This window comes from Globicephala melas, chromosome 19, assembly GCF_963455315.2.
Source record: "Globicephala melas chromosome 19, mGloMel1.2, whole genome shotgun sequence".
Lineage (NCBI taxonomy): Eukaryota > Metazoa > Chordata > Mammalia > Artiodactyla > Delphinidae > Globicephala > Globicephala melas.
Genome location: NC_083332.1, coordinates 32,326,708 through 32,351,788, shown reverse-complemented (window position 1 = coordinate 32,351,788; position 25,081 = coordinate 32,326,708). Strand labels below are relative to the sequence as shown.

General features: G+C 41.6%; 1 protein-coding gene across 1 annotated transcript in view; it reads right to left on the bottom strand.

The window, feature by feature from the left end:
* The window catches only part of FTO (FTO alpha-ketoglutarate dependent dioxygenase), a 374,717-nt gene that overhangs the window by 186,325 nt on the left and 163,311 nt on the right, over nucleotides 1–25,081 (bottom strand). The window contains exon 7 of the mRNA XM_030832950.2: nucleotides 20,652–20,771. Coding sequence (XP_030688810.2) covers nucleotides 20,652–20,771 — 120 coding nt within the window. The remainder of the gene's footprint in view (nucleotides 1–20,651; nucleotides 20,772–25,081) is intronic.

Sequence of the window (25,081 nt, the reverse complement as noted above, 5' to 3'; positions counted from 1 at the left end):
CCCTTGCCTAAAATGGGGCCCACCCCTCCTCTTCACCTGCAAAAACTCTGCCTATCAAAAGTCAGTTCACTCTTCAAGGTACAGTGAAAAGGAAACCTCCTCTTCCATGAAGCCTACCCCAGCTTTCTCAATCTGACTTATATTCTCCAGGGCACTCTCTCTCAACATTTTGTTTCCACCTCTCATTTGACATTCCACATCATGCCTTATATATGTGTACATCTATTTTCTTAACATGCATGTAAGCTCCACAGGTGTAGCAACTCTTGATTTTCTCCATTGCTTGCTACATTAAATCTTAAAAAACAAACAAAAAAAATCAGTATCTGTTTGCTGGATTCGGCTGAAGCCTGACCTGGACTTTGCACCCCTCTAGTACATGCCAACTGACTACAAAAAGTACTTTGTCAGGCTTCCCTGGTGGCGCAGTGGTTGAGAGTCCGCCTGCCGATGCAGGGGACACGGGTTCGTGCCCCGGTCTGGGAAGATCCCACATGCCGCGGAGCGGCTGGGCCCATGAGCCATGGCCGCTGAGCCTGCGCGTCCGGAGCCTGTGCTCCACAATGGGAGAGGCCACAACAGTGAGAGGCCCGCGTACCGAAAAAAAAAAAAAAAAAGTACTTTGTCAAAAAACTTTACAGACCCTACTAGAAGAAGATGGAACACTTAGGAAATGGCAATCTGGGCACCATCCCAGGCCAGCCGGTCAAGGCAAGAGGGATACGGGACTCTCAGAGAAGGATGCTAAGTTATCTTAATTTCAGGCCATAGAGAAAACAAATGGATACCCTCTTGGGGGCTTGAAAGTTATCACATTTCTCCCTCATGCTCGAGACATGTTTATAAATACAGAAGGCCATGATAAAACTCACATGAGAGACAAAACTCAACTGCAACAAGTGTTTACATTCTAATCAGGACAACAAATCACTTCTCACCAGGAGAGTCCAACTCAGTCAGCATGAGGATTCTTGTATCTGTCCCAAGGATACCCTGGACCAGAGACCCTCCTGGTCCCTTCAGGCTGGATGGTGACTCTGGGCATCAACAGAGGAATAACAAGAAAGAATGGCATCTAAATGACACTGCTGAAACCACTGTCGAGATTCTGCATGGCTCCTAGTGCCAAAATACATGGGCCCTTGATAGTTCCTGATCTGTCACATGACTCTCAACCTAGACAAGCATAGGGCAGTACCAAGGACAAAGGCTCCTGACCTTTCTGACAGGAAGAGGTTGGTGGCCAATGTTCCCAGATTGCTTATGTCTAGTAAGGGAGAGAAAAATGTGACCACCCCTAGAAACCCTGGCCTTTCGTAAAGTCTAAGGTGAATGATGTTTGGAAGATACTAAAATTAGGAAAGGAATAGTTACAGAAGGCATAATTGAGGTTCACCCAGAGGCAGCTTATCCTCCCCTCATCAATTCACTCATCTGTTCATAACTGTTAAGAATTGGACAATGGCTTGAAGAAGAAGGGAGCACAATGCATTGGCTTTGTTGAGAAAACGCCAGGGTGGGGAGAAATACGGAGAGTGAAGTGGCTGGAGGGAAGGGAAGCCAGAAGAGGTGGGCTGAGGAGAAAATATTTTAATCTCTACCCTGAGAGCAACTCGAACCCATGGAGGAGTTTACACAGGAAGGGGCGTGGTTAGATTTGCATTTGAAAACACTGCCCTTGGTTGCTGTGTGAAGAACACAGGAAACCAGACAGCAGCTACTGCAACAGCCCAGGGGAGTGGTGATAGTGTCTTGGACCAGACTGGTAGCACCATAGATGTAAAGAAGTGGATATTTCAGGAATAAAAGTTCTCAGAGAGGATATGTGGGGTGGGAAGGGGGAAGGAAGTCTCAGGGATGACTCCCTGCTTCTCTCATGAAGAGCAAGGTGGGTAGTGGTACCACTTCCTGAGTTAGAGAACTCTAGAAGGAGACTAGCTTTGGGGCACTGCCAGCTCCACTTTAGGAGGCTTGACTATAACCTGCATTTCCCATCCTCAACCATTACACATGCTATTCCCTCCATGGAAGATGTCTACTCTCTTCCCATCCCCATCACCACCTGCCAAAATTCTCCCCATTCTATAAGATTTAATTCAGAAGTCCCTGCTGATCAAGAAGACTTCCGCAGTCCTACCCATCCACGTGTATCCCACCATCTTCCAAGCTTTCACATCTCTGTTTGAACCTGTGACTGACATCCTCTTCCTTCCACCTTGTATGTCAATTATAAAGATGGCTGTTTCCCTTCTGAGTCCTCCACAGAATTTAGGAAATGCAGCAGGCACTCAATACATTTGTTTTGGTTTAAAGTGAGACATCTTTCCTGTTAATTGGCTCATACGTTCACGTATTTGTCCATTCAATCAAATCAAATTTGGTGAGAGGTCAGATACTTACCTGCTGAACAGTAGTTCTCAGCCCCTAACCCACGTCAGAATCACCTGTGCGGCTTTTTAAACCTACTGCAACTTGGCAATACTGTACACTGGAATCCACTGGGCCCACAGATTAGACCAATTAAATCAGTATCACTGGAGGTGGAACCCACGTGATGTTTTTAAAAAGTTAATCCTGAATGATTCAAACATGCAGCCAAGATTGAAAGCTATAGCTGTTGAACCCAAGTCACTGGAGATGGTGCTCACGTCCTTGAAAAGCTGCATAGGTGTCTCTCATGTACAACCTAATGCTGAATGCCTCGAATGCAGAGAAATCACATTCCATACAAGACTGAAAAGATAAGGTTTCTGCAGTTGGTAATGGATAATTCTCAAATGTTTTTAAACACGGGAGTTTGTAAAATGGACTGAGCCCAGAAGAAGGGACAGCAGGCCATTCAACAAATACCACGTACGAAGCACTAAAGACATAAAAGAGGTGACTAAGAGAGACGCTTCACTCACAAAGCATGTGTGTCTTCACTTTCCCAACAAATAGGTGTTGTGTTCTGACACGTGGGCACTGAGAACGTGGCAGAGACAAAACAGAGTCCCTGCCCTCAAGATGCTTATATTCTAGCATAGGAAACAGATCAATGTATAAGACGTCCATTCAGATAGGGATAAACGCTCTGAGGAAAAATAAAGCAGAGTAAAAAGGGAAAGAAAAGGGCCACTCTGAGCTGTCTTTTGAACAGAGACTTGAATGGAAAGCATCGATTCTAGGGCATGTGTAACCATAAGATGATTTGAGAGTTTGCGAGAGCTGGAGGGGTGACTCAGGTGAGAGGTGAGGGGGCAGTGAATTAGCAGATGGCAGGAGGAATGAAAGAAGAGGACAGATTCAAAACAATAATGCTAAAAGTATGCCAGGCAACGTGTGAAACACTACACCTATTACCTCAGACAACAATCCCGATAGGGCAGTACTTTTGTCAGGCCCATTTTACAGATGAGGAAGCTCGAGCCTCCCCATGTGACTGTCCAATATCATACACTCCTAAATGATGGAGCCAGGGCTCACACTCAACTAACTTGAGAGCTGAAGCACTTAACCCGAAAGTATCTAAGCTTGACTACTTCAAAGGGGAAGGGGCTCAAATTGACATGACTTGGTGACTGATACCATGGGCCATGCTATCAGCAGTAGAACCTGACTTTACAACACAGCAAGAGATGTGACCCAGCAGGGCCCAGAGTGGTAGAGGGGACCCCACCCAACTCTTGAGAATTAGAGTCTACTGACACAGCTTATGAAAGGGTCAAAGGAGAGCTCTCTAGCCCTCCTGAGACCCCTTTTCACCCTTGCCTTTACCTGGAAATATAATTCTAACCACTCCCCAATCAACTCAATCCTCCCCAAAGTCTTCTAGCAATAAACTCTTACCTAGAAACTGTGTGTGCAGGGTGAAGACTTGAACTCACAGTTCCATGGCCAAGCAGAGAAGGGCCCAGAACAGGAAGTGAGTCATCATTTAAAATGACCTAATGAAGCCTGACAGGTGGAGGAAGAATGAAGGTGAGCAGGAGAGGCCAAGGAGGCTCATCACAGCAGAACATAACCACCAAAACTCAGACCTGAATAGAATCCAACAGGAACATAACTCTGAACAGAAAATCAGGTAACGTACCATGTCTCCAGGGGCAAGGAGACCCCACCGCCCTTTCCCTTCCATTGATGAAAACAGCTATGGCATTGGACCCTAAGACTCAGTAGGGTAAAGGGCCACCTACTTCCCGTATAAAACTCAATTCCACTGCATAATGATATCACTGGATGTCAGAGTAACTGCTCTGATCACCTGGACTGATTGAGCTGATTTGGCAGACAACTCCAGGGTGAAAGAGCAACTTCCCACATTTACCAGCCAAGGAAATATGAGTGTTCCTTGCTGGAACCTCAAAATCTGTCAGGATTCTTTGGTAGCAAGTAACAGAATGGAGCTTTAGCTAAGATTATTATAGTGATTCAGAGAGCAGACTCTGGAACCAGACTGCCTCGGCTAACTGCAAACCCCAGTTCTGTCATTCACTACTTCTGTCACTTAACCTCTCTGAGCCTCAGTTTCTTCATAAACAGAACAGGAACCATTCTTCATCAATCATATGTGAAAAAAGTGTTATCATACTGCCACTGGTAAGGATGTAGGGAAAATAGGCACTGCATCACATAAACTCTACATATGAACACACAGGCATAAACACACACACACGCACGCACACACACACACACACACAAACTCTGCTATACACTCTACCTATGTAAGGCAATTTGACCATCTCTCTTAAAATTGAAAATACACATATTCTTTGATCCAACAATTTTACTCCTAGGTGTTATCATAGATGTTATATGTGGAAATCTTATGTACAGGGAAACCTCATTTTACTGCACTTTGCTTTATTGCACTTTGCAGGTATTATTGGTTTTTACAAATTGAAGGTTGTGGCAATCCTGCATTAAGCAAGCCATTTTTCCAGAAGCATTTGTTCACCTGGTGTCTCTGAATCACATTTCAGCGATTCTTACAATATTTCACACTTTTTCATTACTATTATATTTGTTATGGTGATCTGTGATCAGCGATCTTTGATGTTACTAATGCAAAAAGCTCAGACGATAGTCAGCAGTTTTTAGCCTTGAAGTATTTTTAAATTAAGGTATGTACATTTTTTAGACATGATTCTAAAAATATTCACGTAATAGACTACAGTAAGCATAACTTTTATACGCACTGGGAAACCAAAAAACCTGAGTGATTAACTTTCCTGCAAATTCACTTTATTGCAGCGGTCTAGAACTGAACCCACGATACCTCCAAGGTATGCCTATATTAGGATATTCACTAAAACATTATTTACAGAAGCAGAAGACTGAATACAGTAGGAGACTGGTTAAATAAATTATGACACCATACAATGAAAAGCTACGCAGTTATAAATGAATGTACAAATATGAAAAGGTCTCTAAGATACAGTGTTTATTCATTTGAAAAAAAAGCACATAAATATTTGTAAGTATATAGAATATCTCTGGAAAGGTACAAAAAAATGTTTGTGAATAGCGCTAGCCTCTGAGGAAAAAGAAATGGGTGTCTGGGAGAGCGAGTGGTGGGAAAGGCTTACTTTGCACTGCATATGCTTTGATACTTTTTGAATTCTGCGCCATGAGCATGTGTCAGCAAATAGTCCTGGGAGAGCTGATATGAAAGACCTAGCTCAGGTCACATGCTTGTGGAGTAGCCAGACGAAGGCAATGCAACTCCACCTGCATCCACTGAAAGAAACTGGTCCCCAAAAGAACATACAGAGGCTGTTAGAGGAGGAACGGACACTGGATGAACAGAAACAATTGTTTACCTCAACACGAAAGAGCCTAATTTTGATATGCCAGGCCCAAACACAGGCAGAGAAAAGACTCCAGAGAAACATTCCTTTTATCATATTTTGTTACTAGCATCCAGCCGAAAGCTGGTGAATGCATCAGAGAAGGCATAGACACTGGGAGACTTAGCGCATGGTGGAAAATGCTGAACTGGGAATTGGGGAATCTGGGTTCTAGGTCCACCAGTACCTGGCTCTGTTGCCCCCAGACAAGCCTCTGTACCTCCCGAGCCCTTCCTTTGCCAAAAAGAAGAGAATGCGGTGACCATCTCTTGGGTCCCTTCCAACTCTGATGCTCCAGGATTCCACGGCAGTTGACCTCAGCTTGTCAGAGCCTAGCAGTGTGGGTACCACGGTACAGTCAAAAACTAAAGGGCACAGGATTAATGTTCCAGCCCGGAAAGACAATGACAAATCTGCCTACATCTCTGCTACCAGTTTCTCTGGCACTGTGAGGAAAAAAAGAGATATCAAAGGAGAAGGCATTCTGAAAAGTACAAAGTCCACTGTGTTCTCTAGGAAAGAGCCTCCTGGGTGTGACTCTCTCATAAGGTTCTCTGGTACATAAACAGTAGCCCTATAATGTCATTTCTCCATCTCGCTGATAAATAAGGTGGCCTCTACATTATCTCAAGACCTTAGATTCCCAAACAGAATCAAAGTAAAGGCAATCTTGCAGAAGCTCGCATCTGAAGAACAAACTCACAGAGTTATTAATCACTCAAGAATTAACACCTCGTGCCTTGGAAGTAATCAAAGTAGTCACTAGAAAATAAAAACATCACAGAGAGGGAAAAAGTGAAAGTCTAGCAGAGATCTATATATAAAGGTGGGAGACACCAGAATGCACAGCCACTATTTACATTCCGAACACTGACTCCGTCTTTCAAGTGGTGTGACTGACATGCCAAAGTGCAATGGCAAATGTAGGACAGCGTGGAGTGCACAATCACTAACTTGGAGCTATTAGCCAAAGAGTGGGGAGATACGCGTGGGGAAGAAAACGCTCTTTTTCAGCGGTGGAAATGACAGATGACCACACCTGCTATCCTGGTCCAAATCAAGTAACTCATGAATGACACTTTGACTGTATTTCAAAATACTTCTATGCAAGTTTTTTCGTCTTCAAGACTGCTGCCTCTAGAAAAGGCAGTGGAGATGTCATTTCCTCCAAACCACAATTCCAATATCCAAAAAAAAAAAAAAAGAAGGAAATAGACCTAAGGTTCCTAAACACGGAAGAGAATCACAGGTGGTTCCCACAAGGGAAGACCTGCCTCTGACCAAAGTCCAAAATTATTAGGCTGGTATTCAATTTTTTTTTAATTGAAGTATAGTTAATTCACAATGTTGTGTTAGTTTCAAGTATATAGCAAAGTGGTTCAGATATATACATACTTATTTATATATATATATATATATATATGTATATACTTACATTCTTTTTCAGATTCTTTTCCATTACAGGTTATTACAAGATATTGAGTATAGTTCCCTGTGCTATACAGTAGGTCCGGTATTCAATTTTTGAGGGAAAAAAAAAGAAGACCTTGGTTGGAAAAAGCCTCAACTCATTTGTAATTCTCCTTCTGAAAATGTAGTGTTGCTTGTTCGCTGTATTCAGGATGCAAACAGGTCTTGGAGTCAGTGCAAATAATACAATCTTGACTTGTTTCCCAAGTAAAATCTTTGCAGATGCAAGATAATAAAATAGTTTCGTTTTAGTTTTAGCTGTGCATGTTTAGCACTTTGCTTCCCATGACTTTGATAGGAAGACAGTTATTAAGGGGTGAGAGCGCCTTACCTTACAGAGAAATGCATTAGAAAAAGAAGGTCCTTGTCCATCTTCCTAATCTCTCTCACTGCTGGACTCACCCAAAGCACACGCCATCCAGTCTAATCAAATTTGTGAGCAGAGCTTGTGTTTTCCCACTACAGAGTCTCTGCTTCGGCCATCTTTGCAGACTCCACCTGGCTCTAGCTATCAAAATCCTCTGTATTCCCAAAGGCCTCTGTCAGAATTCACTTTTCTCCTTTGTTTTTCCTCCCTTTGAATTACTTACTGCCTTGTGCCTTATCAACCTGGGAGACACAAGTCCTCACTTTTTGTATAACTTCACACTATCTATGCAAAGTGGAGCAGAGGAATGATTAAATGACTAGGGTGAAGAAAAACATTTCTTTTTCACTCTTTTAAGAGTTTTCAAATATATCATTATTGTCCAATTTTCTAAGGTATCTTTCATAAAAATATCTCAGCATGGAATAATAGAAACTAAAATGCAAAAGGGGGAAGATTCTGAATTTTCAGATTTTAAAGACAGAAACTAAGTGTCTTCACATATTGTTGCTTTTATGAGAACATTCTATTCAATTGCCAGGTTTTTCAGACAGCTCCATAAAAAGGTCAGCTTCTTTCAGGGCTCTTACTTGTCTTCAAAAATATAATCAAGGCTATTCCAATCAAGACAGAAAACAACACTGCTTCATTAACTAAACTAATAAGCCAGATTCTTTCTCCCATTAAAGAAAAAAAAGAAAAAATTAAAAGACAGGTCTTGACCTAGAGATTATCATACTGAGTGAAGTAAGTCAGACAGAGAAAGACAAATATCATATATGGCTTATATGTGGAATCTAAAAAAAAAAAAAAAAGATACAAATGAACTGACATGCAAAACAGAAATAGACTCACATACACCTGACACTAGCACAACATTGCTAATCAACTAAACTCCAATAAAAATTAAAAGGTAAAAAAAAAAAGCAATAGACCCACAGACATAGAAAACAAACATGGTTACCAAAGGGGAAGGCGGGGAGGGATAAACTAGGCATTTGGGAGTAACAGATACAAACTACTATATATAAAACAGGTAACCAACAAGGACCTACTGTATAGCACAGGGAACTCTACTCGATATTTTGTAATAACCTATAAGGGAAAAGAATCTAAAAAAGAAAAAAAATATATATATATACACACATGTGTATATATATGTATGTGTGTGTACATATATATATATAAAAGTGAATCACCTGAAACTAACACAACATTGTAAATCAACTATACTTCAATTAAAAGAAATTTTTAAAAAAAGACAGGTCGGGCTTCCCTGGTGGCGCAGTGGTTGAGAGTCCGCCTGCCGATGCAGGGGACACGGGTTCATGTCCCGGTCCGGGAAGATCCCACATGCCGCGGAGCGGCTGGGCCCGTGAGCCACGGCCGCTGAGCCTGCACGTCCGGAGCCTGTGCTTTGCAACCGGAGAGGCCACAACAGTGAGAGGCCCGCGTACCGCAAAAAAAAAAAAAAGCCAGGTCTTGAGAACCGCAGCAGGCCACCTTATGCCGTTCATACCTGCCTAACTGGACACCATCTATACTTATTCCGTCTCAAGATGAGAACAAGATGGAGCACTCCAGAGGAACCAGTCAGAAGACCTGGGCATCAGCAGCAAACAACTTCCTCAATAAAGGCAGGGAGAAGGGGGAAGGAGAGGGGAATCTTCAGCCCACGCTGGCATTTACCCCAAAATCCTCTGTAAGGCTTAGATCCCCCCAAGGAGCCAAGTCAGCCTCATGGACTTGGCCTCGGCAGTTCTGCTGCTTATAAAATGACCAAACTTCTCCCTTTGTTCTGGCAAAAGACTTCCTGTGAGAAAGCAGTAATCCTTTAAAGCTTTCCAGTCCAAAGGTCTCTCCTGGTTTGTATTCCTCCCATCCCCACCCCCCAGAGGAAAAGCTCCGTCACATCACAAGGCATTTCTTGGTTCCAAGCTGTACTGGGTCTCAAGGACTCCTGGTGAGGAGAGAAAACTGGTCATCTGAACATTCCTTCCTGGGATCTGTCTGGAGTGTAGACAAGCAGCAAAGATGAATATTAACATGCCTTCCATCATCAAAAGCTATTGCATTACCCAAAGGATGATAAATATTTTAATCAGTTTTCAGCTTGTCTAGCAGAAGTCAGTTTGCTCCTCAGAGATTTCCCTAGTTCTGTGCCCCACACCTGTCCAGTTCACGCCACTTTCCCTATCTAACTTGGGAAATGAGTCATGAAAAGTCCAAGCTCTGTTGGGGAACTCATTTAATTTTATGACAACTGTACTCTATTTTTTCAAGAATAGGGAAATCTAAAATACGAAGAATGCCAACAAATGAGGCAAAAACACCATGATTCTTAAGTTTTCACAGCACTATTACTCGGGGAAACTTAATAACCTACCTACATCTCTCATGTTTAAAAAAAAGAGTTTTCATATTCGCATAAGGTGTTCGCCAGTGATTGCTCCATCTTCACAGTGTAAATGCCAAAGGCATAAAACAGAACATTCTGGTACATCCTCTGTGCTCTTGATATTATTATTACTTTTTAATGTTCAAGATGTTTTGGGGGTACTGCTACGAGGGTTACGTTGGTTTAAAAATAAAACTAACCCCAAAATATTCCTGTGAAGCAGGACCTAACATTTGAGGAAAATGTACAGAGTTAAAAAGAATGTACTGAAGGCTACGCTATTGAGCCTGGAAGTGAGGAAATGGCAAGGCTGGAATGCTGACCCAACATGAATTCATTGTTTTGTTTTGTTTTGTTTTGTTTTGGCTGAACCCAGGTCCCCTGCAGTGGAAGCATGGAGTACTAACCACTGGACTGCCAGGAAACTCCCCATTTCTTTTTTTTTTAATTGAAGTATAGTTAATTTACAATGTTGTGTCAGTTTCTGGTATACAGCAAAGTGATCAGTTATACATATATATATATATTTTGTTATTCAGAGTCTTTTCCATTATAGGTTATTTATAAGATATTGAATATAGTTCCCTGTGCTATACAGCAGGTCCATCCTTGTTGTTTGTCTATTTTATATATAGTGGTGTGTATTTGTTTATCCCAAACTCCTCATTTTCTTTAACAAGTTAGGGGTCGATTACCTACTAAATATCAGGCACTGTCCTAAGAGCTGGGGAAACAATAGTGAATAAAACTAAGTCCCTGCCCTCGTGAGGATTCTATAAGTAGAGGCAGACCGTAAACACATACGTGGTATCACGGCAGGCAGGGGAGAGCAGTAGGAGGGAAAGCAGAACAGAGACACTCTTGCTCTGCAACCAGAGAGGGCTTGGTCAGAGAAAACCCTCTCCAAGGAGGGACTGCAGCAGAGAGTTGGGAAGGAAGTGACAGAGTGAGTCAGGAGAGGGAAGAATGTGCCAGATGGAGGCAACAGCAAATGCAAAGGCCCTGAGGCAGGAGGAAACCGGGCATGTTCTAAAGACAGTAAAGAAGGCTAGAAGGAGGAGGGGGAGGGGGGAAAAGACTTAGGTGGGGAGAGGAGGGAGTAGGTGGACAGATCCTAGAGGGCACTAGGCCCCTCAAAAGGAAGTTGGATTTCTGAACGGGATGGTGAGTTTGGGCCAGGGCAGTGAAATAACCTGACAACTTGAAAGGAACGCTCTTAACAGGGGTGAACATATAAGTGGTAGAAATAGGGAGGTTATTTACACCAAGGTAGTAGCAGAGAGGGTGGTAAAGAGTAATTAGATCATGAATCTATTTTGAAAATAGAGCTAACTGGATTCACTGATAAATCAAGACAACTCCAAGGTTTCTGGCTGTGCAATACTGTGCAATACTGGGAGAAAGGCTAGGGGGAGTTATGGGAATCAAGAGTCTGGTTTTGGATTTGTGACATTTGAGATACTTATTACTAGATGGCTGAAGAGGGCACACCTTTCCCAACTACGGTTCAGGTGGCCCAAGATATGAGACCCCAGTACCAAGAAAATACTAATTTATTACAAGGACTGGCATATCCCACTACTTTCGTCCGTTAAAAAATTCACTGGTAACTGCAAGAAAAGTTTATGACGTTAAATAAAATACAAGCCTTCTTAATCCCTCAACATCTGTTAAAGAAGATCTGATGCATAATTCCGGGCAATTTCATAAGTGCTCATTTAAATTAATAACATTTAAGTTAGTGGGATATATATTATCAAGCTACCACCTGTTCCAGGTCTTTATAACCAGAGCAGATTTGTCTTAAACACTGAAAATTAATTTTGAATATGGCCATAAGACTCCAGATTTTTATGTGAAGGCTAATTTTGTCAATCAATCAAAACCAAGTTGGAGATTATCTGAGATTTTTATACACATCAAGGAAAAATTTACAAATGAGATTGTCACAGATGGTTCCAGATGGGCTGAGACTGTGTAAGGAAATACCAAAAAGTTGATCATAATTTACATGTTAGGGAAAAGACGGTGTTAAGAATATCATCTACAAATGATCACAGAGATTCTTTCAGGAAGACCGAAAAGGCAACATATCAGTTTCCTTCGGTTTAAAAAAAAGGTCATTTTTTGCAGATGTCAACAAGAAGAGAGCAGGACGATGGTTATGTTACCCTTAATGCACAAAAGAGTCGACTTAATGTGTTCCCAGAGCTCTCTGGGATTTCGGCACTTGGAGCACATTTGTCCATAGAGACATTTTTGCAAAATATGGAAAGATTCCCAGCCCTGCCTCCCAAAGTATTTAGCCCCCAGTAAAGGAGAAATATTACCAGAGTAGCCCTGAGCTTCAGACACTGTGAGTCCCTTTAGCTCCAGGACTGACCCTAGTTCTAGAGGAAGGGAAATGGGAAACAGGGAGGGATGCTGGCACTAAGGAGACTCAGTCAAATAACCTCTAAGTAAGGGGCCCAAAATTGACACCTGTTTACACTTCCTTCTAAAATCACTCCTGGTGATGACTTGCACGTGTATAGTATTTTTATATTTTACGAACTCTCTCATTTGATCATCAAAACACTTTTCTTCAGAAGGGAATAGTTTTAGGGACCATTCAATAACCATCTTGGGAAACAAGATCCTAAGACCTTGACTAATATTCCCAACAGTTGGTACATAGCCTTTGGAAATCCTGCTTCCCTTGCAAAACCGTAGGCCTGTCGGGTTTTGTTTGTTTGTTTGTTTTTTTAAATCATTTCATTCCTTTAGACTGACCTTCTTCTAGAATATGTCAAAGATATTTATAAAAAGATAAATGACAGACTAGAGCTGAATTTACTGTCCCACTCCCTGCCCCCCAAAAAACCAGAGGAAATACAGTATACATTTGTTTTATGCTCTATCTTTTCTAGGAAAAATGGAAATTCCTACCACCCCAATCTGGTCTGAAGGTTTCTGAATTCACATCTGAAATGCCACGATGGTCTGCTAGTCAAAGCAATGCAAGACAAATTCCAGCAGCCAAGGCTCCAATAGCTCCCCAGGGAAAACGAGTGGGCTCTTCACACCTTTACATCAACCTAAATTCCAGTGTAGTTAAAATGATATATAGCAAGAGAATTCGTCTACTTAAAAAATGTATCGAACATATGTGAAATGGGTGTGTGTGTGTGTGTCTGTGTGTTTATTAACAAATGCTAACAAAATTTAGCTAAAGCCTATGAAACCAGGCTCAAATAGAAACCTTAGCTGTTTATTCCATTCTTCTCTCCACAAACTAAGAGTTAAGAGAGATGGCAAGGCTTTCACTTGGAATCTCCCGGCTCCTGTTGCTTTGTCTCACCATCTTCAGCATTTTTAGCCTTGTTCTCATTGTGAGCAGAGCAGAGGCACTGGAACAATCCTCTTAGCATTCCTGGAATGTAACAGGCACATCCTAGTACTTGGTACCAATAAAGCTCAGCTCTCACACAGCTCATGGAAGGGTTAAAAACAGAAAGTCCTACCCACTGGTTTGCTCTGATGTTCCTGGAGATATTGTCACTGGATGTATCCTCAGTAGAATTCTATTCAACACCTCTGTCTTTAAGTACAAAGCTGTAGGCTGTAGTAGCTTTAAGAAACATAAGTATCCCTTTTTTCTGCTGCACAGTATCTGTGTGTGAAATTCTCTAAAGGGGTTTAAGTATTTACCCTGAACACTATCAGACGGTTTCTGAAATTTTCCTTATCCAGTTGCAAAAACACTTCAAAGGGAATCATAAACACAGTCCTTTGTGCTTTCCATGCACATTCTGTTTCTGAGGCTTAAGCCTGAATTCTCTTGGAATTGTAAATTTCTTCCCAAAAAGACAGGATTCACAACACTTTTTTTTTTCTTAATTCATTATTAAGTCTGCAGCAACAAAGGAAAAAACTGGAAAAATCTGAGAGAAATCCGGACGGGCAATCAAAGGCATCAAAACCTGTTCGAAATGCATTGCTAAGTTATATGTACAATTTCCCCCCAGATATTTTACTCTTAATAGAATAATGCAGAGGTGTGGAATTGGAGTAGGGGTGGAGAGGGAGGCATATGGAAAGAACCAACCTTCAGTGAACACGTTTAAGGTAAGAAAAAATGTGAGCCAAGGGTTTTAAGCCACTATAGCTGAAAAGTGACTTTTTTCTTTTCTCCAAATTTCCAAAGCTAAACAAACATAGAAGGTCCCAGAGCTCAGAGTCTGCATACATAATTTGAATTGTTGGGTGCTTGTGACTGTTTACCTGCCTCCAATCCGTGCTTCTCCTGAGCCACTCAGCACTGTACCAGTCAAAAAAGGGAAAAGGGAGTTTACATTTTCATTTAAAACCACTTGACATTTCACACCAGATCCTAAATTACTATAATATACTTTGCTCCTATATCAGAAATGCTAACTCTGAAAAATGGAAGACAGGATTAATATTAGCAAATATAATTTAGTATATACATTAACGTTAAAGGGGAGAGATATATAAATATAATATATATATATATATACACATACACACACATATATATATAAGTTGATGACTCCACCATTAATATGGACAAAAAATTAACATTTCTATTTACATCACTTTCTTCCTCACACCCCCCAAAATCTTTAATCTTGGAAGAAAGTTTAAAATGAACTTAGCTAACTGAACTATAATAAGATGGCAAAAAACAGTATACCTCGCGTATATTTCAGTATGTGAAAAAGCAGCCTTGTTCCTTTATTCAGTTACAAAGAATTTAATCTAAAGCACTGTGATGATAGCTTCATTAATCTCTCCAAAAACAAACAAACTGCTCTTTGGCTCAATCATTCCCCACCTTAGTGTAACCTATACTAAGAAGGGCTCAGCCAGACAGCAACGGACAGGCTCCACGGCCTGAGCTTTCCCAGATGATTTACACAGGCCAGAATGACAAGCTGAAAGGCATGACTCATCTTGAAATTGAACGATTACAACTAACTCCTAAAGGACAACTTTCACATTCTTAAGTATCTTTCTCTCTTAAAACTTTAACAACAAGAAACTGAACAGTATTAAATAAAACACCTACTCATTTTCCACATCTCTCTGCTCTCCCGTGCCAAATTTTAACATAAATGGGTAGAATTAAATGTAGCCGATAGCTTACCTAACATAATTATATGTTGTGTTTTACACTGTTTCAAAACGGATACATTAAAATAATCCAGTCTTGGCTCTGACCCACTAAAGTCAATAAAGGTTATTAAGGCCAACTGCCATGTAAATGCACTGCTATCCCAGCACGAGGACCTGTCAAGGCAGGAAATGCAATTCAAAACATTCAAAACGATCAGGATCTACCCTTGTCTTCTAGAAAAAAAAAAAAGCAATGAAAAAAGAAGAAGGAAATTTCTCTCCAGTACAAAAATCATCCGTACTTCTGAAAATGTTTACTCTGGAAAGTATTCTAGAATATTCTATAGAATTATACCAAACTGACCTTTTTTTTTTAAGGTCAAAAGGAAATGAATAAATGTCATCAATTTAGAGGACATCACACCTAGCATTCTTTTCTGTACCACTGTGAATTCAATAGCGTTAAAACATTTTTATAGGTAAAATAAATGTCAGTTTTGCAAAGTGCGATACCAGACCCTAAGAGACAAATGGCCTATCCGTTGAATCTCTGGCTACAGCAAGACTTCCTCACCTCACAGGAGAGTTCGGCTTTTCATATTTTTTTACCCAGAAAGCAAAGCCTGTACAGTTTCCTTTCAAATGGTAACTCTCTCTTATCCTGAACAGTCTCCCCATAATACGCTAATCTTGGATGTGGGGTGGTGGGCTGGTTTTAAAAAAGAATAAAACACAAATACAAATATTTGAATAGTGTTAGTGTCATAACAACTTCCTGAAGAGCAAAATGAGAGGAAAGACTAGGCTAACTTCCTAGGTTGTAAGAAAGGGTTCTGGGGGGCTTCCCTGGTGGCGCAGTGGGTTAAGACTCCGCCTGCCAGTGCAGGGGACACGGGTTCGAGCCCTGGTCCGGGAAGATCCCACATGCCACGGAGCAGCTAAGCCTGTGCGCCACAACTACTGAGCCAGTGCTCTAGAGTCCGCAAGCTGCAACTACTGAAGCCCGTGCGCCACAACTACTGAAGCCTGCGCACCTAGAGCCCGTGCTCCGCAACAAGAGAAGCCACCGCAATGAGAAGGCCTCACACCACAATGAAGAGTGGCCCCAGCTCACCGCAACCAGAGAAAGCCTGTGTGCAGCAACGAAGACCCACCGCAGCCAAAAATGGATAAATAAATAAATAAATTTTAAAAAAAAAGAAAAAGAAAAAAGAAAGGGTTCTGGTGCTCTGGGCTTAATGGCTCAAAACTTCATGAGGTAATATTCAGGGAAAATGTGATATTTTATCAGAATGTCATTCAAATATAAGGTTTAACATTTACATCACAAGAGCATGCCCAGAGTAAAACTATCCTCGGGGAGGGAAACGGCAAGAATAAACAGTGTGATAAAAAAACGTTGCTTTCTGGAACAGGGGATTGGCAGTGGAGGCTAGGGGAGTTTTAGAGACAGCTGATTATAAACTTTTTAAAGTATGTGACTGGTTATGACATGTGAAGCAATTACCATTAATGGAAGAAATGTGATTTCAAAGCTCATTTTCCGTTCTTCTTTTATATCCTACCTGAGACTACTCCTTTCCAACCACAAAGGAAAAAAATGAACACAAAGACAGAGAGGAATTACAACACAAGTCTCTTCCCTGGTATGAGGGCTGTCAAAGGTTGCTTTAATCACAAGCAAAAGGTGAAAAGTAATGTACATATTGCCCGAGGTTTTTTGTTTTATTTTCTCGCCAAAGGAGATCAATGCTATGTTGCAGAACAGACAAAATACATTAATTAGAGAAATCTTTCCACAACACACGTGTGATTTTTACAATTCAAAACAGCATAACGATAAAGAAGAATCATTTGTCTAAAAGGATCATCATTTTGAGCCGTATATTCCCTGGAAGCAAAGTGAGTACATTCAGAAAGGCCGTTTGGCTTAGTCTAATTCTATGGAATCCAAATGTGCACCAAACACTGCACTTTTTATGTTAAATTGCTGTTGAATTTGTTAACCCACAACTGATTTCCTGTGTTATGGAATCTTGGAGATTACAGCTAACTTGAAGCAACAGGGATAATTCTGGACAGTTAATGGTGCATTTGTCTGCATTTTCCTGAAAGGCTTAGCATCTGGGGGCGTCAAACTGGTAGCTCAACATTGCCCCCTACTGCTCACGACTGAAAAAATATGAGGTGGGCTGGTACAAAGTAGGAATTTAACCAGCCAGTGCCAATTCCACCCAGAACACACAAATACCAGATGGCACTGCACTAACAGCCACAGAAGCGTAGACCTGCCCAATGATTATGCTCTTCTGTCTCTTCCAATAGCAAAAGTAAATTCTTATGAATTTGCTAGAAGTCGTTTAAAAAAAGGCTTGAAGCTGAAATTTAATTTAGAATGCCATTCCTTTTATCTTGGCCCAAACCTTCACTCTGCTGATAACGATCATCCCGAGACTTGCTGAGACACAGAGGCCATTGATTTCACTCAGAACACTTAGTAATGCCACACCAACTGCAAGGAAACTCGCTCTGGAGAATTCCCAAGACTGTTCTTCTTTTTAGTATTTTTACACGAGAGTTATAAAGGGAGACAGTCGATCTAATGTGCCATCACTGCCAAATTTGAAAATATATAAATAACTAAACAGTTTAAGTGAATTCATAATGAACATCGCTGGTAAGCTCACAAAACCAAAGATTTCACTTAGAAAAAAAAAGCCCTTGAACAAAAGCAATACAAAAACATTAAAAAAAAACTCAGTGAGTTTCTTTCTTATTTTGCCAACTCTAATTGTTTCGTTGTTGGAGTTTGCCAGCTCTAATTCAAAGAACTGTCAAATTACAATCCCAAAGTCAAACTGATGCCTTAGTGTCAAGGTTCAGCAAGTAAAGAAGTTCTAACTCATATGCAAACAAAACCAGAATTACACAGTGAAAAAGAAATTCCCTAAAAGTGAAGCTGCCTTATGTATACATCCCATAAAAATGGAGCATACTCCACACAGGCTAATTTTAGGAACAGAACTAACTGAGGAAATTTCAGCATGAACTTTTCATTACCTCCAAACCCAGTTTTACAATGCTCCATTTTGCACTGATTCAAGTCTTTGGAGAAATCCATTTTTGTGATACTATTAGGACACTAAAAGGATGACAACTTTCCTCCCCCCGACATATATTCATGAAAAGGCATGCTTTAAAGATTTAAGGAAATGTCTGAAAAGCAGAGACTTCTGGACTCTGACCCAGACTTTCAAACTGGGGCCCCTTCAGGGTTGTGACTTGATATTTTCATTATTATAAAATAGGGATTAGCAATAACTACCCATTTTTGCAAATCAGTTCACTGTTTCTAGCACATCTCAAAGTCTGCGCAGTGGTACTCTCTCAAGAGTTCAGCAGGCTTTTATCACTTTTCCACTACATTCCAAACCTGACGATTTGGAGGTAGAACAGTGAGGTGACACATGGCATGACCCCAGAGCCAGTCTTCCTGAGTTCTCATCCCAGCTCCCCAACTTAGTTGTATGACCTTGAGGAAGTCAGGTAAACCTTTTGTGCTTCAGTCTCCTCATGTGTAAAATGGGGGAAAAATACCTACTTTACGGGGTTGTCATAAAAGTTAAATACAATAGTGTCTGGTACTTAATAAGTATCACATAAGTATTTGCTATTATGACTATTATTTTAATTTAGACTTACTCCAAGTGGCCTCAACTTGCCTTCTAGCTACATTTCCTACGACGCATCCCCGAATCCCGTGCTCTGATCACACTGTACTTCCCCACTCCTGATCTTGTTTTTACAGTTCCTGGGGCCTAATGCTTCTCTCTGAATGCCTTATCCGACCCTACTTCTCCCCACCCAAGGTCCCCAAAAGCCACATCTGCTGTTTCACAACTGTCCCAGCTCCAGTGCTCCGAATTTAATACTCCAGCCTCTGGATGGTGATTTTTTTTTTTTAATCTCTATTACAGGATTTCATTTTAGCTAATGCAACACCTGGCTATATTCATGCTTCTCTCCTTGTTAAACGGAATGTAGTGGTTAAGAGCACAAGCTACAAAGCCAGGCTGCCTGGGTTTCAATCTCGCTCTGCCACTTACTCCATGACCTTGGGCGAGGCACTTAATTTCTCTAGGGCTTGGTTTTCATGTCTATAAATTAAGGTTCATAACAGTTTCTGCAACTCACAGGACTGTTGTAAGAACTTTAAAAGTTAATATAGGGGGCTTCCCTGGTGGCGCAGTGGTTGAGAGTCCGCCAGCCGATGCAGGGGACACGGGTTCGTGCCCCAGCCCGGAAAGATCCACATGCCGCGGAGCGCATGCTGCGGAGCGGCTGGGCCCGTGAGCCATGGCCGCTGAGCCTGTGCGTCCAGAGCCTGTGCTCCGCAACGGGAGAGGCCACAACAGTGAGAGGCCCCCGTACCGCAAAAAAAAAAAAGTTAATATAGGGAAAACTCTTAGAATAGTGCCTGGTGCATATAAAAATGCAAATGAAGTTTAGGAGTTGTACTGTTCTCATCGTCGCTTCCCAGTGTATGTCTAACACGGTGCCTTACATGTCAGAAACGCTCAATAAAGGTTCACTGCACGGAACAAAGCTTGTACTGACAAAATCCTTGGCTGTTCCCACTACCTTCCCAAGAGTAACCTAACTCACTAATTTAGAGATTTTTGTCTTTATTTATTTTTTAATTAACGTATAGTTGATTTACAATGTTGTGTTAAGTTTCAGGTGCACAGCGAAGTGATTCAGTTATACATATATATATAAATCTAGGGCCCCCCTGGTGGTGCAGTGGTTAAGAATCCGCCTGCCAATGCAGGGGACACGGGTTCGAGCCCTGGTCCGGGAATATCCCATATGCCGCGGAGCAACTAAGCCCGTGCGCCACAACTACTGAGCCTATGCTCTAGAGCCCGTGAGCCACAACTACTGAAGCCCATGCGCTCAGAGCCCGTGCTCTGCAACAAGAGAAGCCACCGCAATGAGACGCCCGCGCACTGCAACGAAGAGTAGCCACTGCTCACCACAACAAGAGCCTGCGTGCAGCAACAAAGACCCAACGCAGCCAGAAATAAATAAAATAAAATAAAAAATAAATCTATTCTTTTTCAGATTCTTTTCCATTATAGATTATTATAAGATATTGAATATAGTTCCCTGTGCTACACAGGTCTTTGTTGTTTATTTTATTTATAGTAGCATGTATCTGTTAATCCCCAACTCCTCATTTATCCAGCCCCGCCTCCCCTTCCCCTTTGGGAACCTGAAGTTTGTTTTCTATGTCTGTAAGTCTATTTCTGTTTTGTAAATAAGTTCATTTGTATCATTTTCTTTTTAGATTCCACATATAAGCGATATCATATGATACTTGTCTTTCTCTTGCCTTTACCCATGCAAATTAGGCAGCCGAGGATTGCCGGAGCACAACATCCCAGGAAACCCGGTCCCAGATACTTACCAGGCCTTCCATCTTCTTCCACAGCTCTTCCAGCTGAGTCATAGGTTGACACCACCAATCGGTGCACCTTTTGTATCGATTGCCTTGAAACCAAAACTGTCTCAGCCACTCAAACTCGACCTGGGGATCATAAAGACAAGACTGTGGTTATAATGCCACCATGATGGACAATCAAGGACAGTAAACTTCGTCACTCAGTTCTCCTCCAGTAACTTCACAGTCATAGGGTGAGAAAAGGTGAGAAAAGCTCAGCCTAACCAGTTCCCAATATAACTTGGAGTCTCCTGAGCCTTTTTGCAAGTCAGGAAGAGAGTAGTCTTAAAGCTTACTGAAGGCTTCCCTGGTGGCTCAGTGGTTGCGAGTCCGCCTGCCTGTGCAGGGTACACAGGTTCGTGCCCCCATCTGGGAAGATCCCACATGCCCCAGAGCGGCTGGGCCCGTGAGCCATGGCCACTGAGGCTGCACATCCGGAGCCTGTGCTCCGCAACGGGAGAGGCCACAACAGTGAGAGGCCCGCGTACCGCAAAAAAAAAAAAAAAAGCTTACTGAGACAACCCAGGTTGTTGGTTGGTTCATCACTTGGACATGAGGAAACTATAAGTCAATCAACAACAAATCCTGAGATCCTAAAGTTTACAGCAGCCTGCACTGTGTAGGATGGGAAAGATATAATCAAACAAAGTATGTTTTCATTAAATATCTTTCTTAAAGACCTAGTATTAAGAGCAAAACACAGCCACATATTAGAAGATATCAATTTTAAGTTTCTTAGATCTAAAATAAACAAAGAATTTACCCATGGGCCAGGAGGGGCTGGTGGTAACATCAACTCAGATAACTTGAACAATATAAAGCTAATTACGGCGGCATAAAACCTACGGAGCCATTTAAATTGTCACTTTCAGTTCAGTCAGGGCAAATGACAATAGGTAAAAAGAACAGGAAAGACACTACTAATTTATTTTCCTTCCTATGAACCTAGTACGGTAAACTTCAAATATTTGCCTCCTTAGCATCATTCTACTCTAGCCAAACCCCATTATTCATTTGATAATCCATTCCCTTCCCCAGTCTCAGTCCATGTGGTCTGGGTAAAGCTCCAGCTCTTATACCAGGAGTGGAATGTGCAACCCAATCTGAGCCAATCAGCCCACCACACTTCTCCTAGTCACATAACTGGGTTTGGGGGAAACAGGCATATGTTCAATCAGAGTAAGTCTTGAGACTGTCAGAAGATACAGGAAGAGGATTCTTCAAACATTTTGCAGAATGGGAAGAATGGGGGCAACACAGTAGGAAGCAGCTGCAAGATGAACAGTTAAAAACCGGGTCCTGGTGGCATCAACTGACCCTTGATCAAGCTATTCCTGAAGCCCTTTTTGCTTAACTAATTCGGGTTGAGTTTTCTGCTTCCTGCAATTGAAATAATCCCAATATGTGTAGGTGAGAGGCTGAGTAAAGCTTTGAAAGAATAAGAAATTGTTTCCTATTTTCTTTCACTCATCTCCAACTTGAAAATCAAATTTTACAATCAAAGTACAACTTCATTCATCCCAAAGCTCTTTCTACCTCTGTTGTCTCAAGAAATGTAGAGCTTTCACAGCTTAATGTTGAGTAAGGTTGGCTTTGCTAAGGTAATCATGTTCCATATACAGGCACAGAGCTATTATAAGCTTCACCTGTTACCACAAAGAATTTTTTTTGTTTTTTTTATCCATATTGAACTTTCATGAGGCAAACAAAAGCAACTTGTGAAGATTTAACATTGGTGAAAATGGCTCAAATAACTAATCTGAGAACACCAAGTCATATGAAAGGGTTTTAGTTTACATTAACTAAATGTTTGTTTGATACGTAGAACTGATTTCAGTTAAAGCTGTTTAAACAGAAAAAAAAAAGAGGAATGTAGACAATATTCAGACAATAGTTGTTAAACCTTATCTGCAGTATTAAAAGACAGTGGTTAACAGAGGTAAACTTAACTGCTTTGAAAGGAAAATGAATACAAATGTAGTTCAACTTCTCTTTAGATGCAGGTTTAACAACATAATTTGTTACAAGAAAAAAAGAGTTCTTTTTAATAGATTTCACATAAAATTTATTCACACTATAGGAACAACCTGTCAGCAAAGCATCAAGCCCTATGTTTGGGAGAGCTGAAAGGGTTTTTCTATCTTTGGGTTGGTTTTTTCCATCATAACAACAAAACATATAAACCTTGGCAACCATGATATCCCAGGAAACAAAATAATTATCATATGTAATTAGTTCATTCTGCCTTTAAAGGTACAATAGAGTCTGGATTTCAGTAAATGAAAACTCAGAAGCAAGGAGAGGGGCATACCTGGAAACATTGCTGTTGGACAAGAGAGCAAAGAAAGACCCTGTCCATTTTAGCAAATAATGACTTTATCTTCCTCCTTAGATGCCCAACTATCTTTTGAAGCAGACAGTGTCATGGTTAAGAATAAGGGTTCTGGAGTCAGTTCAGATCTGGGCTCCACTACTGAATAGTTCTGTCATCTGTAAAATAAGGATAATTACATAATCACCACATAGGTTTGTGGTGAGGATTAAGTGGGTTAATAATGAACAGCCGACCATATGCCAGGCACTTGGTAGATACTAAGAAAACAGACCAAATGAGGCCACAAGGCCCACCACTTACTGTCCTCAAGAATCTCACAATCTTATGAAATCTTCTGAGCAAGAGAAGTTTTAACAATCATGTCAATTCATGCCCACCCCCGTTGCACGGAGGCCAGTCAGAAAAGCTCAACCCTGAAACTTATTCCCAACAGAGTTTTTTTTTCAGGGGTGGAAGTACTGCCCATGAGATACAATCTTTGTGGGCATCAAACCCATTGGCATGTATTTTAATCAACTCCATAACCTGACTTTTTCACTTCGATGTTGTGGGCAAAAAATATTACAGGATATTCATCCAATGCCACCCTCACCAGTGCTAACACTGCCAAGAGAAGCAGTTGCCTCCCTCCTTAAAATTAATTAAGGAAGCAAAAAATATTTCCAGCTGCTTGATTCAGTTTGGGTTACCAAAAAAAAAAAGGTGTGCACCCCTCCACCCCAAACTCTGGGGATGAGGACGGAAAGCTGCAGCCACAGGGTGGATGCTGCATGAAAACCAAAGGGTCAGGATTCAGAACAGAACAGAAGCTTTATTACTTCAAAGCTAAAAAGAATCACAGTCTCACCATATTGACTGACTGATAACGTGCTAGCCACGACAGGAGGAGGGTCTTCATCCCTTCTCCAGAGTGCAGTCCCTCCCGGGAGGCTCACAGCTTCCGGAACTCTCTTGAGGTGCTCTCGGGGTTCATGATGCTTTTAAAACAAACTCCCAGGTTTCAGACATGCACTTAATGGAAATTCCCTATTATTCAATCTTTGGTGCAGTGACAATACAAAGATACCTAATGCCCACAGGTATCAGAAGGCACACTGAGAGCCTAGGGAACTTGCAGGATCTTGAAGGGCCTTCTGAATCATCAAAGAAAAATGAACACACGTTCACAATAGTGTTAGTTACGTAGCTGTGACCCAGAGAAACATCTCTAGAACCTTCCTATTTCACCTGCACCTGCCTTCTCCATGGAATAGTCAAAAAGAAAAAGGTCAGGGCTTCCCTGGTGGCGCAGTGGTTGAGAGTCTGCCTGCCAATGCAGGGGACACGGGTTCGAGCCCTGGTCTGGGGGGATCCCGCATGCCGCGGAGCAACTGGGCCCGTGACCCACAATTGCTGAGCCTGCGCGTCTGAAGCCTGTGCTCCTCAACAGGAGAGGCCAGCGCACCGCGATGAAGAGTGGCCCCCGCTTGTCACAACTAGAGAAAGCCCTCGCACAGAAACGAAGACCCAACACAGTCATAAATAAATAAATTAATTAATTTTTTAAAAAAAGAAAATAAAAAGGTCAATCAAGAAAAGCTTTTCTCCTAGAAATGTCTAGAAAAAGTCTGAAGGGGAAGCACAAACAGAATCCACCCACCTACCTGAACCTTAGTCACTGGACACTTAGGCATTGGGGAGCAAAGTCTGTAAGATTCCAAAACCGTATTTCTGAGTCACCACAGCACTGTATAGTTGGAAATCATTTCCAACACTCTTACAGGTAAGCAGATGACACCTACTTCTGCCAAGTTAGTGTGGGTTTTTGATTTGGTCCCAGGTCAGCTTATGCATTTCCCTCGAGATGCCCATTGGGCATCATACCCATCATGCCCATGTGGAAACATGCCCATTGGGGTCAGTGCTCACTGTAATAAATGAAATAGGTTTTTACATGGAGAAAGACATGAGACCAGGAAGAGATGCTAAAGTCCTATCTACAGAGAGCTACCCAATGAAAGCCCTTTCCCAGTAGCTGTAAGGAAGATGCAGGTCTGATCAGAACAAAATGAGAACCAAATGA